At 39.1% G+C, this 16,972-nt stretch overlaps 2 protein-coding genes across 4 annotated transcripts in view; one reads left to right on the forward strand and one right to left on the reverse strand.

Annotated features, from left to right (window-relative positions):
- Window positions 1-2,072, forward strand: part of VSNL1 (visinin like 1) — a 53,939-nt gene extending 51,867 nt beyond the window's left edge. The window contains exon 3 of the mRNA XM_015813052.1: window positions 1,908-2,072. Within this exon, the coding sequence (XP_015668538.1) occupies window positions 1,908-2,072 (165 nt within the window). The remainder of the gene's footprint in view (window positions 1-1,907) is intronic.
- A 5,809-nt stretch (window positions 2,073-7,881) lies between these two features.
- The window catches only part of SMC6 (structural maintenance of chromosomes 6), a 39,927-nt gene continuing 30,836 nt past the window's right edge, over window positions 7,882-16,972 (reverse strand). For 2 of the 3 annotated variants that reach the window (XM_015813054.1, XM_015813055.1), the window contains 3 exons: window positions 11,620-11,772; window positions 11,061-11,158; window positions 7,882-8,604 (listed from right to left, as the gene is read on the reverse strand). In XM_015813054.1, coding sequence (XP_015668540.1) covers window positions 8,493-8,604; window positions 11,061-11,158; window positions 11,620-11,772 — 363 coding nt within the window. In that variant the 3' untranslated portion in view covers window positions 7,882-8,492. Of the gene's footprint in view, window positions 8,605-11,060; window positions 11,159-11,619; window positions 11,773-15,193; window positions 15,423-16,972 lie in introns of those variants that run through there. The other variant, XR_001548823.1, reaches the window with a different exon arrangement.

A 16,972-nucleotide genomic window follows, 5' to 3' on the forward strand; every position in this document is an offset into this window, starting at 1 on the left:
ACACACACACACACACACACACATACACAAAACAACAAATTGCTTGGACTATCTATCAATGGACTTGCTTCTTGTGTTTGAAACACTTGTGTGCATGAGAATGTCAATTGCTAAAGAATTTTAAAAAAAATATCTATTATAAAACAAAAATATGCCACAATGTGAAGTGTGCAATGTCATTTCATAAGTCCTTTTTCCTCTGATGCCTACGCAGCAATACCAGGCTGCAGTGAACTATACTATTTATTGTTCAAGTTTTACTGATGCTAGTTATATGTCTTCTTAAACTGGATAATGTTAGTGACATTGAACCAACCCCCCCATGGTAGTGTAACTGTTCTTTAGCAAGTATGTCACCCTTCTGCTATATAGCCGTAGTGGACAGACTGATAGCAGCTTTAGGAGTCTGATCCAGCCATGTGCTTGTACTGTCAGTGGATATAAATGTATTTCATTTGCATGACTTTTAGGTTTGCCTTAATTCTTACCTCATTTGCATCCTTCATTTGGGAAAAAAAAGAGAAAAAGGCTCATGTCAGAGGAATGAAGGATAAAGCTTTAAAAAAAGCTAACCCCACTAAGGTGTTCCAATCGGTGAAGGCTAAACAAACAAACAAATAGAGAAGTAGAGGGGGAAAAAAACATATTTTCAATGTTGTTCTACTGGAAGTTTAAACTGTTTTGCTGGGAGTGTATTAATTTCTGCTTGAAATTTTCATAAGCTTCCCAAAAGGTTGAGATCAACTTCCCCAAATAAATTTATAACCTTTGACTTCTCATGTGTTTCCTTTTACACAGGTACCTTGCTGCTAGCGCTGGAATTAAATAGATGATAAACGCTATTCGATAGCCAAATATTTTCTCAGTGGAGCTTCCATGTATGTATGGGGACTTCACCCTGATGTTTACAGAACTCAGCTCCAACCCATTTTTTTTTGCAGGTTTAATGGACAGGAGGAATAACCCTGAGGAACAGAAGGAAGAGCTGCAACCAAGGCAATAGTCAGATAAAAGAAATTTAAGTCCAAAACAGAAATGTAATTTGAGAAAATGTCTCAGACTTGACTCTCCCTAGTTATCACCAAGAAAAAGAGAGGGAGGGAGGGGAAAGCGTGTTTGGACTTACAAGATTCTGTTACTGTAACCATATAATAAAAGTAGTTTTAGCATTCATAACTTTGGTTTTCCAGTCTGGTCTACTGCAAAGGGCTAACGTCAGCCTTTCGTAATTCCTAAAAACTACAATTAAAGTCAGTTGATTCTCTGGGTCTCGTTCTTGTATCGCACATTCTAGGAACAATCAAAACACTTGAGCTCCAGCAAAAGGTGGTATATAGTTCTAGTTTTAATTTCTAGAATGGTTTCTAAAGAAGGCATCTGAAAGCCTGAGTTGAAAGGCATTTGATCCCAGAAGAAGGACTGTGGAAGTATAAAAAAACATTAAATCTCAAAAAAAAATCAAAGCACACCAGTTTAGCTGAACTGTTGATCCTGTAATTACTATTGTTCAAAAAGGTTTTCTTTTCTGAGAAAAAATATATTGTAAGAGTTCACAGCCGGATTCCCGGTTTGTTTTTCCAAGATACGCCAAGTAGCAAAATCTTGGAAACAGGTTAAAGGAAAACATTGGCAAAGAATGCAAAGCTAGTTTCCTAAATATGGCTCTTAATGGATTTCCTATTGTCACCGTTGCCTTAGTAAGAAAAGCTGAGTAGCAATCACTACTGTAGTTTGAGTATCACAGTGGAATGCAAAAGCTAACACAATTGTTGCAAAGAAATCCACCTTATAGTTTACTAGCTTTGTCCCTGAAAATATGAGCTGTTTCAACAAAAGTGTGGAAGCATATCCTAAGCACATCTAATTGAAAAGCATCTTCCTGAAACTCCTGCCATGTTAAAATGCAGGTAAATGACAACATTGAAAATGTCATTTATTGTCCTAAACATCAGGCCAAAAGAACCATAGTCAAGTGGACACAGGCATCTACAAATGGTTCAGTGGCTTCCTGTGAAATCCAAGGTGCTCAGTTCCAAGATCTTGGCGGTTCAAGTCCTGACACCTCCAGGTGATATTGATACCTGTGAGGCAATATGCACCTTGATAGATCGCTCTCATTTGAACTCATACAGCCAAGAGCTAGACCAGTCTAAATGACCTCAGCATCTGAAAGATACTTCCCATAGTATACAGTATATGATGATAATCTAACTTGGAGGTGGTAAGTGATAAGAGCAAGTCTGGATTCTCTAGGAAAGGGTGGAGTTTAGGTCAAATGGACTTCTTCAGAAGCAGTTCAAACCACTCTTGTAAAACTGCAGATCTGGATTGAAACTTGTTCCCTAACTTGCAAATCTTGTGTTTTAGATCACCAGTAACTTCACACAGAGCAGGCAGAAATCTAATCCAGTATTATTAGATTTCTTAACTGTATTTCTCTCTTGTCTGGATTCAGTTATAAAATATGGATTCTCAACCGGTCTAAAACTACCGGACAAAATTCTGTACTTCCACTATATTCCAAAATGGGTAAATAAGAATGACTATTTAAATTCTACACACTCTCCTTATAAAAACATTTCACAATCAATTATAAAAGTGAACTTAATAGTTCACTGATGAACCTCCCCACTCCCTCTCCTTGCCTGGAATAAAAAATAAATAAATCTACAAATAATATGTGGTTTCAGGTTAATTTATTGCAGGGGCTGAGGGATACTATTTAACTTCCCACTCGTCCTAAGGGGCATAGCAGGCCATTCAGAGTTATAGCTACATCGCCAGAAGGGACAGAGATGGTTTTATTTTCAATTTATAGCTGACTAGATAGAATTGTCACTCTCCACTTTTACAATATACTCAGAGCACATAACAGAAGAGGAGAGGAGACAAATTTGGCTGTTTCATCTCAAGATTATCCATGCAAATCCAGAGCACTGAAGAGAGTTCACTAAAGGTAAAAAAAATAAATACGGCTTTAAATATTACAGAAATATTTAAAATGCAGTGGGGATAAAACTGCAGAATCTGAAGTCAAACTCAAGCAGGAGTGCCTAAGAGAGCCTTCAGTATACAGGTAGTCCGACTTAACCACCCCTAATTGGGATCGGAATTCCTGTTGCTAAGCAAGCAGTTGCTAAGTGAGCCACACCTGATTTTGCAACCTTTTTTTGCCATGGTTGTTAAGCAAATCGTTAAGCGAATCATGCAGTCATGAGGCTGGTCCCGTTGACTGTTTGGAAGCCACTTGGCAAAGGTGACAACTGGCAACCACATGACCCCAAAGCCTGCAGAAATCCACAGAGCGGGATAGGGGAAGATAGGTGGAAGGGGGGTCATTGCAGCATCCCTGAGGTCAGTCGTAAGGATGGGTGGATTGTCAAGCACCTGAATTTTGTTCTTGTGTCTAGTAGACAATCATTTAAATATGAGCCAGCAGTGTGCTGCAGCTGCCCAAAAAGCCAACTCAGAGCTGGGCTGCATTAACAGAGGGATAGAATCAAGATCACGTGAAGTATTAATACCACTTTACAATGCCTTGGTAAGGCCACACTTGGAATACTGCATCCAGTTTTGGTCACCACAATGTAAAAAAGATGCTGAGACTCTAGAAAGAGTACAGAGAAGAGCAACAAAGATGATCGGGGGACTGGAGGATAAAACATATAAGGAATGGTTGCAGGAATTGGGTATGTCTAGTTTAACGAAGAGAAGGATGAGGGGGGACATGATAGCAGTGTTCCAATATCTCAGGGGCTGCCACAAAGAAGAGGGAGTCAAGCTATTCTCCAAAGTGCCTGAAGGCAGGACAAGAAGCAACGGATGGAAACTAACCAAGGAGAGAAGCAACCTAGAACTAAGGAGAAACTTCCTGACAGTTAGAACAATTAACCAATGGAACAACCTGCCTCCAGAAGCGGTGAATGCTCCAACACTGGAAGTTTTTAAGAAGAGACTGGACAGCCATTTGTCTGAAATGATATAGGGTTACCTGCCTGAGCAGGGGGTTGGACTTGATGACCTCCAAGGTCCCTTCCAACTTTATTATTATTATTATTATTATTATTATTATTATTATTATTATTATTATTATTATTATTATTATTATTACTACTACTACTACTACTACTACTACTACTACTACTACTACTACTATTACTATTATTATTATTATTATTATTATTATTATTATTATTATTATTATTATTATTATTATTATTATTATTATTATTAAATTCAGGCAGGAGTCATAACTCCATTCAGCCCACATCGTTTCGAACGATTGCTGAACGAGTGGTCATAAGTCAAGAATTACCTGTACTCAGTCCTCCACTTCTTTGTTTTGGCATCTTTCTTGGCAAAATGCAACGCAAAGCAGACGGAGGATAATCCTGCCTTTGGTAGCTGAGAAAGAATGTGTTGATTTACTGGGGAAATTGGTAAAGACATATGATAGAAAAACAGATTTTTCTGGGGGAAAAAATACCAAAATTGATCACAAGGTAAGCATTTTAAAATTTAAAAAAAATGCAGAAAACTCATTTTGAAAAAATTTTAAAAAATTCTAGGCCTAGAAAGTCAACTTTTAACTGCCCACAAATATTTTATATCAGCAGATTCCTCAATGCCAATCACAGTCTCCTACATCATGTCACAACACATTGCGGTCCAGCTCTCATCAGCAATGTGTGTCTATGGAGAAAAGGGCAACCTCAGACAAATGACTGTCGTGCAGGTTCCTTAAAGTGAGAGTGATATCAGACATCTGTCTTGTCACACAGCTGGAAAGCAGTTTTTAAGGTGAAAGACTCAGCTAAGTTTGACGTGTTCAGCATCTTTTTTTTTTTTTAACACTTGCTGGCATCCCTCTCGTGTACCTGAACTTGAAGACAGAATTGCATATCAACGTATTAAATACTTGAAAACGAAGGGACATTCAAACCGTAGGCTGCTCACATCAAAGGCCATTATGGAAGCCCTTATTGTGAATTGTAGCCCCTGTACTGAGAAAATTGAATGTTTTTTGGTACTCCCAAAGAATGTTGTATAGATAGTCCTTAAGACAAATAGCTTAACATCCGTTTGGAGTTACAATGGACCTCCCCAGAACTACTTAAGACTTGGATTCAACGTCCCAACAGCCGCCCTGTTCCGCTGGTCCTGTGATCGCATTTTGGGTACTCAGTATCTGGCCCACTGTCACATGACCACAATTTATGTCTTTTGCCACAATTTATGACCACCACAAAAAGGTCATAAAATCAGGCATGGTCACATGGTGACCTGTTTAATGATCAGCACAAATTACAAGCATATATCCAACCTCCATTATGATCTTGAGAACTGTCTGTATTTGGAGGAGCAAGAGGACAATAAATACTACATTCCCTCTCATCCTTTCTCAGCATGGATCATCTATTAGGGTGATCTGTAAGGATGGATGACCTGCTGTCTTCCCAATTTTGAACAAGCTATCCCATTTCTCATCATTGGTAATGCTAGCTGGGGCTGGCAAGAGTCAAAAAACTAAAAGGGGCGTTGTCTTACCTGAACGCCTACGTCCGTCCATGGGCAAGATTAAGTCAAGACTGGGAATCTATGGTCCAGGACGGGCGTGGCAACTTTGGCTGACTTAATCTGATTGGGCAGGAATACAGTCTACTACCCATGGGTGGATCCTCCATCTCCAGTGCTGGAGAAACATCCAGACATGTTGCTTACTCTCACAGTAAGCTGATTGAGGGATTTTCATTCTGTAAACTAGCCTTTAATTTAGACTGGAGTGAAACTCAAAATTGCTGGATTTAAGACAATGTGGATTTGAACATACTGTAGTTCCCCTTCCTCAAATCATACCTATTGCTCAAAAACTTAAATCATCACTTCTTCTAAGATCAAGATCAGATTTTTCAAGACTAACCTCCATCCCCTCTTCCAACAAACCATTATTTCTGAGATTTCTAAATTCCAATCTGATTTAGGCAAGTTTCAGTTGCCAGAATGAAGGCTTGGGAGGGCTAGTGCAGGCCCTGCCTCAGTTATGGGAGGCTGGGGGGAAGGCTGGTGCAGACTGACTGTTAATGGTATTGTGGATGAGGAAAGATGAGAGAACAATCCAAAAGGAGAGGGAGGAGCCCATAGTAGTTTAAAGGTCAGAAAAGGAAACTTAGAAAGTTTCTTTGCCTACCCTAATTGATCACAGTTAGTGGTAGGTTGCACCTTCAGACTTGCAAGTAGATTTAGCTCATCTGTCGTAGTCATGTTTCCTGCCTGGTCTATCCAGGAGGGCTGACATTGTGGGGGGCCGTGGGAAAGCCAGGGTGGGTAGGCAGAAGTTCAGGGACTTACTAGAATAGTGGTGACGAACCTATGGCACGCGTGCCAGAGGCGGCACTCAGAACCCTCTCTATGGGCATGTGCGCCATACCCCAGAGATGGCAACTGTCCCTCTTCAACCAGCTGCCTGCTAACTCGCCGAGGTCCCATGTGGTCGGATGCATCCCGGCATGGCTGGCTTCCTCCGCCCCATCCCGTCCCTCCTGGGCTTGTATGCTCTCCTTTTCCCAGGGACGACCCACTACATCACCTCCTCAGCTGTCGGCCGGCCATCCAGCTCAGAGGCGGCTTCTTTGAACTGCTGGTGGTGGGCTGCGGAGCCCCAGAGTGTGCCAGTTGGGGGGCCAGCAGGCTGTGGCTGCTGACAGACACCATCGGCCCCCAGGCGCTCGCTGGCCTCTATGTGCAGGGGCCGATGGTGTCAGGCAGCAGCCGCCCTGGCCCTTGCCTTGCCCCATGGCAATGGCAACCCCACCCTGCCTTGCCTCACCCCGCAGGACAAGTCTCCTGCCTATCACCTCACCTGCTAGAGGCCCCCTGGATCTTCACCCAATCCTGCCCATACCCCACAGGCATCCCTCCCCACGAGCAACATTGAGGTGACCATGCCCATCTTGGCCACACCCTCCCAATCTGCCATGATCACCACAGCCATGCCCACCCAGTGGGCCACGCCCACCTGGCACCCAGCGATAAATGGGCTTTGGGTTGCAGTTTGGGCACTCGGTCTCTAAAAGGTTCGCCATCACTGTACTAGAATGACTTATGACCTTCCCTCCCAGCTTCTCCATCCAGTTTGCTTGTGGGAAGCCAGCAGGGAAGGTTGCAAATGGCAATCACTTGACTGTAGCTCCCTGTGACATTGTGATCAAGAGACGGGCACACAAGTACCCAGATTGCAATGACATGACTGTGGAAGTGCTGCAACAGCTAAACTGGTTTATGCCTTGCAGGAATGAGTAGCTTTGGTTCCTCCAGATCTGGGGTCCCCAACCTGTGGGACATGGCCCACTAGTAGGCTGTGAAGCGTTTGCAACTGGGCCATGAAAATGGCCAGCAAGCTCATCCTCACTTGTGTGAGCAGCAGGCAAGCTCGTGCACGTGCTCCATTTGCACGATAGGCAGGCGTGCATGCATGCAGCTCCCGGAAATGGAGCTGCACGTGTGCTTGCCAGCCTCTTGTGCAAACCATCCCCTCCCCCTGGCCAGTTCACAAAGCCAGAAACATTGGGAAACTCTGCTCCAGATGATATATAAGTACAGGGGTGCCAAACTGCCGGCCTGCGGATGCGTCATAGTGAAACCACACCTACCCCATTGCCAGGGAAAAAAGTCACAATACGTCGCAACATGTTATGTGACGTTGCAAGTTTGACACCCCTGCATAAGTACATCAGTCTACAGCCAATATCAGCATGGCCAGTGAGGAGGAATGCTGGGATCTATATTTCAGCAATGCTGGCAGGACTACATAGGGCCTAGTCCTGGTTTAGCAATCCCTGTATACCAGCTTAGTTTGTTCAAAAACGGTGATTCAGCACAATATGCAAATCCAACATCAACTGAATTTTTATTTGCCATAGGAACTAAATGGTTAACAGACGCATTTGAAAGAGAGTAACAAACAATAAAGGGGTTTAACAATGTATAGTGCAGTGATGAAGGAAACGATAAAATTTAGACAGAAATGTTATTAGAGGAATTACTAATAAAGGATTCAGTTTTTCACCTGCTATTATAGCATTCAAAAATATTGTAAAAACAGGTAAGTATATTATATAAAATGTATTCGTCTGTCATTTATATTTACCTCTCTTTTGGGAACAATAAAAATAGGAAACATTTTCCACATTTAGCAAATATATTATTAATAGCAAACTCTGGCAAGAAATATACAGTAAATGTAATTCATAGGAACAAAGTAGAAGAAAGAACATATTGACTGCTATAATTCTAGCATCAAAATGTTTACAAAATCTGAGCATAAAATTCAAATTTGTCAGATACCATTAAAGGCCTGTTATAAGGAGAGAAAGGCCACAAGTAAACTTCAGGAACAAAAAAATGCTCTCTTTCACTGATTTTACCAGCAGTGAACAGAGTCTATGCGTCTTCAACATGACAAAACAAGTTAGTTAACAACAGGTGAGATGTTATCATTCTCCATCTTCATCTCCTTCATTTGTACGACTGAAATTCAGCATCGTTTGTCCCCTCTCAGGGTCTTGCATTCTAAGGATTCGGATAAGACTACTTGTAGGCAAAGAACTAGATAAAAATGCAAAAAGACAAAACAAAACAAAACAACCATATAATGATTCTTTCGTGCAATGTTTTCATACTTGTACCCCACCTGATTAATAGCAACTCACTTTTGTAAATATCTATCAAAAACATTTAAGTATTTTAGATACAGTTCATAGGAACACTGGTCCTATCTTTAGGCTAATTCATTTAATTTCACAATCCTAAGCAAAAGTCTAAAGCTGCCAAAACGTTTATCAGTCCTTGGGTTAAAGGGGGATACGCTAGGTGCCTTCAACTACCTGAAAGGCCATCAGGTGGGAGTTGAGAGGTGGGAGACTTATTCTCCGAGACTCCAGAAGAAAGGACTAGAATGAATGGTTGGAAACTGCAATGAAGCAAATTTCACCTAAATATTAAGAGTGTTAATTGTTCTCTATTTGCTTCCAGAATTGACGAGCCCTTCTTCACTAAAAAAAATGAACTAAAGCATTATTTAATGGCCTCTGTCAAGGTTGTTGTAGTGGCATTCCTAAACCTTGCAGACTCTGAACAAGCTAATCTGCAAAATCTTTTCATTATACCTTAAATCCATGGGGTTCAATGTTGCACAAAGCTGCTCTGAGTACTAGGATATTCATATTCTCATACATACATACATACACATACACACACACACACATATATACACACACACATATATACATACATATACATATATACACATACATACATATTTGTTTTCTGAGGTTTTCGCGGGTGTTTGTATGTAGGTCTTTGGTTATTTGGGTTTTTCCCCGCGTAAAATTGGAAGTGTCTTGGAAGAAAGAAATTGGAAGAAACAGCTGCGATCACACATTACTCCTAGAAGCATGAAGCTGAAAACACCAGCCTGAAGATGACGAATGGGACTTCGTCGAAACGTCGCCAAGACACTTCCAATTTTACGCGGGAAAAAACCCAAATAACCAAAGACCTACATACATACATACATATACATATATACACATACATACATATATTCATATATATATAAACTAGTCACAAACCTGACAGCAATAGCTTTTGACTGAATATTTTACTCACAGATGTTAACAAAGGCAACAGTACTTCTGCTAAATGCTTCGCTAGAACTGACTCTAGAGTCAACTGCTCAATCTTTCCCCCCAGGTGCCAGAAAACAGGCTCAAGGTTGCCGAGAGGGCTGCTATCTCAAACTGCATGGAAAACGTGTGATCAGCTGAGTGATCTCACTCATTTCTGGTGACAATGAACCCAATCACTTATTGTCAGCCCAATGGATACCTCTGAATCCCTTTAGCAGGACTGAAAAACCTTGTCTACAAAGCGTATGAACCCATAGGGAGGGAAGAATTAACAGCATTTAAAAATCTATAATTCACAAATACATAACTTATTACAAATCACCTAAATAACAACAATAAGTATTCTTTAAAAAATAAAAACAATAGAAAGAAGTTATCTCCTGAAATAATGATTGTAGAGGTTAGGGTTCAATCCTGTGGTTTGTTTACTTCTATCTTTTCTTGTAGATCAAGATATTTTGTGGAGTTAGAGATATTAGTATTTGTTTACTTTTATATGAATATTATCCTGGGATTAGGTTTGGGAAGTTCTGGGGGGGGGTTATTGACTGTTTATTGTGTTTACGTATGATTGTTTTTTTTATGATGGGAAAAATAAATAAAATTTTCTAAAAAAAAAAAAAAATAAATAAAATCCTGTGGTCATTCAGGTCCTCAGCACTTATAGTAATCTTAATAACAAACTGGGAATTCCATGCAAGGGATATGCTAAACCTCAATACAACATACATACATACATATACAGGTAGTCCTCGACTTAGAACATTTCATTTAGTGACTGTTACAGTGACACGGAAAAAAGTGACAATTTTTCACACTTATAACTATTGCAGCATCCCCATGGCCACGTGATCAACATTCGGATGTTTGTCAACATCTACGATGGCTGCAGTGTCCCTGGATCATGTGATCACCTTTTGTGACCTTCTGACAAGCAAACTCAATGGGGAAGCCAGATTCACTTCACAACCGTGTTACTAACTGCAGCCATTCACTGCAGTGACTTGCTTAACAACTGTGGCAAGAAAGGTCGTAAAATGAGACAAAACTCGCTTAACAATTGTCTCACTTAGCAACAGACATTTTGGGCTGAATTGCTGAGGACTACCTATATATGCATCTTTATGTTCTCATTTTTGCATTTATTTAAACCTAATTCAATCAGAGATATTTCTAAAGCCTCAATTTGGTGCATTTGATTTCAAAATATAGCATTCATTGATGATATCACTTCTTATCCAGACACTTCTAGAACTTCCAATGTAAAATAACAATGGAAGTCCATATATTTGAGAGTCTAGATAAATGGTACAAAATATTTTTTTAAATATTAAAATGCCTATAAGGATAGAGAACAGGAAATATAATATATACCTCATGTTCTGGGGAGTGAGCAAAATAAACTGCCGATAACGTTGAGAGTCTGCCATCTTAAGCATCATATCCATTGCAATTCTCCTGTTAACCATGTCCTAAAAGATATTAAAGTGTGCAAACTGTTATTTAAAAAAACGTATTTTATTTAAATTTCCAAAACAATTCAATGTATATTATTGTCTTAAAGACCAGTTCTAATGCCACCTTTTTTTTTCTTTTATAACAGCTATTTCCTATCAACTTCGTTTAATTCAGGGTTAGGTAATCTAATTCCTCTGAGCATGACTGCCTAAAAACTTGTGGCACAAAAGTAGTGTAAGCTCGCTCATTCATTCATTCATTCAATTTCTAGAGCCGCCCAACTCAACCAGGTGTCTCTGGGAAGCTCACAATTCTAAAAGCATAAAACAATTAAAAAAAACATTAAAGCAATAACAACATCCACAAAAACACATCACAAGTAAACCAAGAAAAAAATCCAAACTCCCCACCAAATTAGCCCATCCATAATCTAACAGTTTATAGTAAAAAAAAACAAAACCTCATCCAACCATACCATAAATACATCAAATTCATCCAAGCATCTGAAAGGAGATTCAGCAATGGACCACAGAGCAAGGATGAAGCAGACTGTGGAGAACGAACGTTCCCCTCCGGATAGAGATTTCATGTCTTCAAGAGAAGCCTTATTTCCATCTCCAGGCTGCACCTTCAATTATATAAAAAGGAAAAAAAATGTAACTGAAATTATATGAAAAAAAAGTATCTGCAGGTGAAACAAAATACTTCCAGGGGAAACAAAAAACCCACCATAAACTTGCACAGGGTGGCGGAGGGGGGGGGGCTGGGACTTTGAGGTGTAGCAGTTGACCATAGCACCTGGTTTGAGGTGGCACTCCTCAGTGATGGTGGCAGCACTGGCAATGCTGGGACTGAAGTAGAGGCCTGACGGTCCGAAGTCTCCATTTCTACCCCCGCACTACCATCAACACTGTACAGTGCTGCTGTGCAAGGCAGCCAAAAGAGCAACAATGGAGAAGGCAGGACCACTGTTAACACAGTACAGTATTGCCAAGTCCTGACCTCTTCAGGCAGTTCAGCATGACACTTCAAAATTAATGAGAAGTCCCACCTACAACCAAAATGGGTGACCCATGACAGCAGGAGGCCGCACACAGCTGTAAAGGGGAGCCAGTGGCCAAGTGCCCCAAATGCAATTATATGATGAGTGTGTAAACAGTCCTGGGAAGGCCCGTTGTAATTTCGAATGATCATTAAGCAACCAGTTATAAGTGAGGACTACCTGTATTTTTTTCTTGTGTGTCTGAGATAACGAGTCCACAAGAAACAATAACGACAAATTAACATGAAAGCTAACGTTTCACTGACAGACTACCACTCTGATTGCAAACATGATATGTTTATAATCATCTGTTTGGAAGCAGAAAGCATTTCTTTTCTTTGTTGCTGGCCCATTTGAAATTCCGAGGATTCTTCAAGAAAGTATTAAAGTTGGATCACAGCTGAACATCAGCCTTTGAATGATTCATCTGGAAGCTTCATCTCCTGACCAGTATATCTGGTAATAATCTTAATGAAAAACTAAATACAATCCTCAAATATTTTGCTACCAGATGAATTGTAGAATAAAGCCCTCTTTTTTTAAAAAAAATATAATTAACTGTAATTCCTGAATTGCAAAGCTCACATGTTCTGAGTGGGCAAGGCTCGTGTTCTCCTCACTAGCCTAAGCAAACATATTGCTGCTTTCTTTGGGCAGAATTTTCCTCGGTATAGATTGCTCTAAATGCCTTAATTGAGAGGCCGTGGGGTAACTGTGGTTTCTTTGTATAGCAAAATACATTTCAAAAATTGCTGGAACTCTGCTTAATCATGTGGAAAACTACTCCATTTTTCTGGGTTTTGAAAGGAAAAACTTTGCAGAGTTGGGCAAAACAATTTTGAGCATTAACTTTTCAGTCTCAAAAATGTGTGTCTGAAGACACAACTTTAATGTCTAGCATTCTGTATAATGTGTTTTGTATAAATCTATCATGAACATTTTAGCCATTGTCCACTGTAGGACGAAGGCCTCTTCTGCATGTTTCCAACCAATAGGGGTGCCGAGCTTTCTTTTGCCAATACTTGCTGATGTCGTTCATCCATCTTGTTTTAGGTCTGTTTCGTGGACATTTTTTATCTAGTGCAGGGGTAGGCAACCTTGGCTCTTTTATGACTCGTGGACTTCAACTCCCAGAATTCCTGAGCCAGCATGCTCAGCTTGGAAACCTCCCTTTCCCCTCAGCATGGCTGGCTCAGGAATTCTGGGAGTTGAAGTCCACGAGTCATAAAAGAGCCAAGGTTGCCTACCCGTGATCTAGTGGGATCTGTTCTGTGACTGCCTTGTTCCACCTGCCATCGGTTCTTCTTGCTATGTCACCAGCCCATTTCCGTTTTAAGTCTTTTATTCTCTTGACAAGGATATCGTATACTTTCATTTGTTCTCCAGTCCAGGTGCAGGTCTTTCTATCTTGCCTTGTAATGTCAAGCATGTATCTTTCCATAGCTCTTTGCACCAATCTTAGCTTTTGTTATCGATCGTGTGATTAGTGTCCATGTTTCACCTGCATATGTTTAGAACAGCACACACTGATCAAAAACTTTTCTCTTCAGGCATACGGAGAGATTGTTCCTGCATATTATGCCTAACTTGCCGAATGCCTGCCAACCCCATTTAACACAGCGTTCCATTTCCTTTACTGTATCACCTTCCATTCTCTCTCTCTTCTTTGTCAAGAGTCAAAGATGAAATTTGTCTTATTTCTTGGGAAAGGAAGTCCAATAAGAACTCTTCCATTAATGACCATAGGAGGCTGCCTTTCCACTACTGGATGAACGCTAGGTCTTAAGATTGGGAGGGAAAGCTGCTGGTAGGCAGGTTTATATCAAAGAAAATGGGTTGATCGTTCTTGTTTATTAGAACAATAATTTGCTTAAGGGTATGTAGGATTGTTGTTCAAAAACCTGAACCAAAATAGAAAGATACAGATAAATAGCTAGGTAACTGACTTTCTTTGCACTTACTTAGACTTGTCTCCATAATTTCCTTTTCAATTATTTATTTCTTTTCCTTTTAACTGCCTTTCCTTAAGTCTACTTTTAATAAACTAGATGTTAAGAGAAAAACATAAAGGATCTTCCAAGGAAAAATGCAATGCGACAAGTTTATCTTTTCAGTCAGTGTTAAGTAGAACACAAAAAGGAAAGTGAAATCTACTCCCAGGACAAAAAGGAAGTAATGAATAGATGGAAAACCAGTTAAAAAATCTCACCCTATCCCAATCATTAAAACCTTGCAAATAAACTAACATCTATAATGAATGCATTGTTTTGACACAGCTAATTTACATGCTTTAAAATTGAAAATTATTTATTTATTTATTTATTTATTAATTGTATTTATATCCCGCCCTTCTCCTTTCGGACTCAGGGCGGCTGACAAATAATAAATTACATTTAAATTACATAATAAATTACATTTAAATTCAACAAGGTGTCCACACGTTAATACCTTAAAGTAAAACTCTTTTATGAAACATATGCACAGAGACCCTAAGCTAAACAATGTATAAAAAAAATAAATCATTCCACTGCTTCAAGGCCATTGAAATGAATGAAATATTCACCACCACATTTCATGAATCGCATCCAAAGCATGTAATACTATAAACACAGGCAATCATTCCACCCTGTATTTACAATTAAATGTAAATAGCAATAAAATATCATGCAAAGAAAAAGTGGCCAGGAGACATTTCCTGTTTTTCTGCAAAAATCAATGCAGTCCATCTATCAGAATTATGAGGACATCTTGAGGTGATACATGTCATAACAACTCTCCAATATGAAATTATTTCTAAAAAAAACAAACAACCCATCACCAGCAATTTTATGAACATTCAGCTAAGTTATGATCTGTACAATTACATCAAATTTACAATTAAGTTTTCAAAAATTGCAGGACTATGAAAAGTTGAATCCCACTTTTTTCTCATAAAATTACCCTCTAAAATATTTTGCAGGCTAGAACCCAAGTATGTATACTCATAAAAGAGGGACAGAACAGTTACCTGCTTCTTCACCCATTTGCTCAACTTGGAAACTGGCCAGAGAGGATCAAGTCCATTAATTCCATGGTTATTATGAAAGCCAATAGGAATGGTGAAAGAGAAGCTAAGCATTACACCCATCTTTTCACTAACATGTTTATTCTCTTGGAATTAATTCCATGTATTCATTAAGGTGGAATTCCTGATTGCCAATAACTTTCAATAAACTGTCAATATATGTATAAGTGGCCTAAACAAAAAAAATGTGAGGATTAAAAAAATCAGCCCAACAAATACCAAACTGATCGGCCATGTTCAAAATTAGATGTAACATTCTCACTTTCTTGTAGTGAAGTTTCCCGATCAAGTCTTTACCGTTCCATATCACTCAAGAAAAAGAATACTTAACAACAATATCACACATATATAGGTAGCACTGTATTTCACCTAAAATTTTTAAAATATCTTAATTTCTGTTGCAGTAACTGGCAACATATATATATATTTTTATCTGTTAAAGCCTCAAACTATGAAAAAAAAGGGAAAATGTTTAAAATTAAAAATGATATAACCTGAATGAATAGTCAGGATTTTAATATGTACAAATGTTTACGTACATCAAATATGCAAAATGTAACATATTACTATACAGGTAATTCTTGACTTACAACAGTTTGTTTAGTGAGGGTTCAAAGTTACAACAGCACTGAAAAAAGTGACTTATGACTGTTTTTCAGTTTCGACCGTTGCAGCGTCCCCATGATCATTTGATCAAAATTCAGACACTTGGCAACTAGTTTATATTTATGACTGTTGCAGTGTCCCAAGGTCATGTGATCACTTTTTGCGAAGCAAAGTCAATGGGGAAGCCAGATTCACTTAACAACTGGGTTACTAACTTATTAACTGCAGTGATTCACTTAACAACCGTGACAAGAAAGATCGTAAAACGGGGCAAAACTCACTTAACAAATGTTCCACTTAACAACAGAAATTTTGGGCTCAATTGTGTCCGCAAGTTGAGGACTAGCTGTACAAAGCAAGACTTTAATGTAGAAAGAATTACACATCATGAAAGGCAATTTGTCAGGTATAAAAATGCACTTATAAATACCCTTATGTATTTCGTTAGTGTAATCTAGTTTTCTTTCCAAAATAAAGTTGTTGTGGATTAATTGGGAAGCTGATGATAAGAATAGTGGGATGGAGAATAATTAAGTATAATTTGTAGTAAAATAGGAATGTGGGAACATTTTCAGATTTGTTATCAAAAGTTGCTTAATCATCTCTGACTATTGGAAATTATTCACAAGACCTCAATTCATAACAAGAGCTCCCGATCTGGAGACAATCCAGTATGACTCTAACATTTTCATACATTTAAGACATAAAAAAATGAGACATGTTTGATTCAGCAGTGACTGAAGTTGCATAAATTATTGAGCCAGCTCTTTTGTGGGGAAAATAAAAAGGTTTCCAGAAGTCAAGCTTGACTCCTAGTGACAGTTTTCATGGCAACAGTACAGAAGTGGCTTGTTTTTGCCTTCCCTGCCGGCTCTAGCTTTTTGGATAATAAAGTACTATTAATTTGAGGCAATGACCTAGGGAGCATTTGTACCTTTGGAAAAAAAGCTCTTATCATTTTCTGTTTGCTCTGAGGTATTAAAAAAATACCGGGTTTCTATTTCTTGTAAGGGAATGATTTTGTACAACTGGGCGCTGACATGGAAGCTCATTCGCATGCAGATTATGTGGAGGAGTGAAACCATTGTTTTCCATTTCATTTTAAGGCCAGTCTTT

This window comes from Protobothrops mucrosquamatus, unplaced genomic scaffold, assembly GCF_001527695.2.
Source record: "Protobothrops mucrosquamatus isolate PMUCROS unplaced genomic scaffold, P.Mucros_1.0 scaffold130, whole genome shotgun sequence".
Taxonomy (NCBI): domain Eukaryota; kingdom Metazoa; phylum Chordata; class Lepidosauria; order Squamata; family Viperidae; genus Protobothrops; species Protobothrops mucrosquamatus.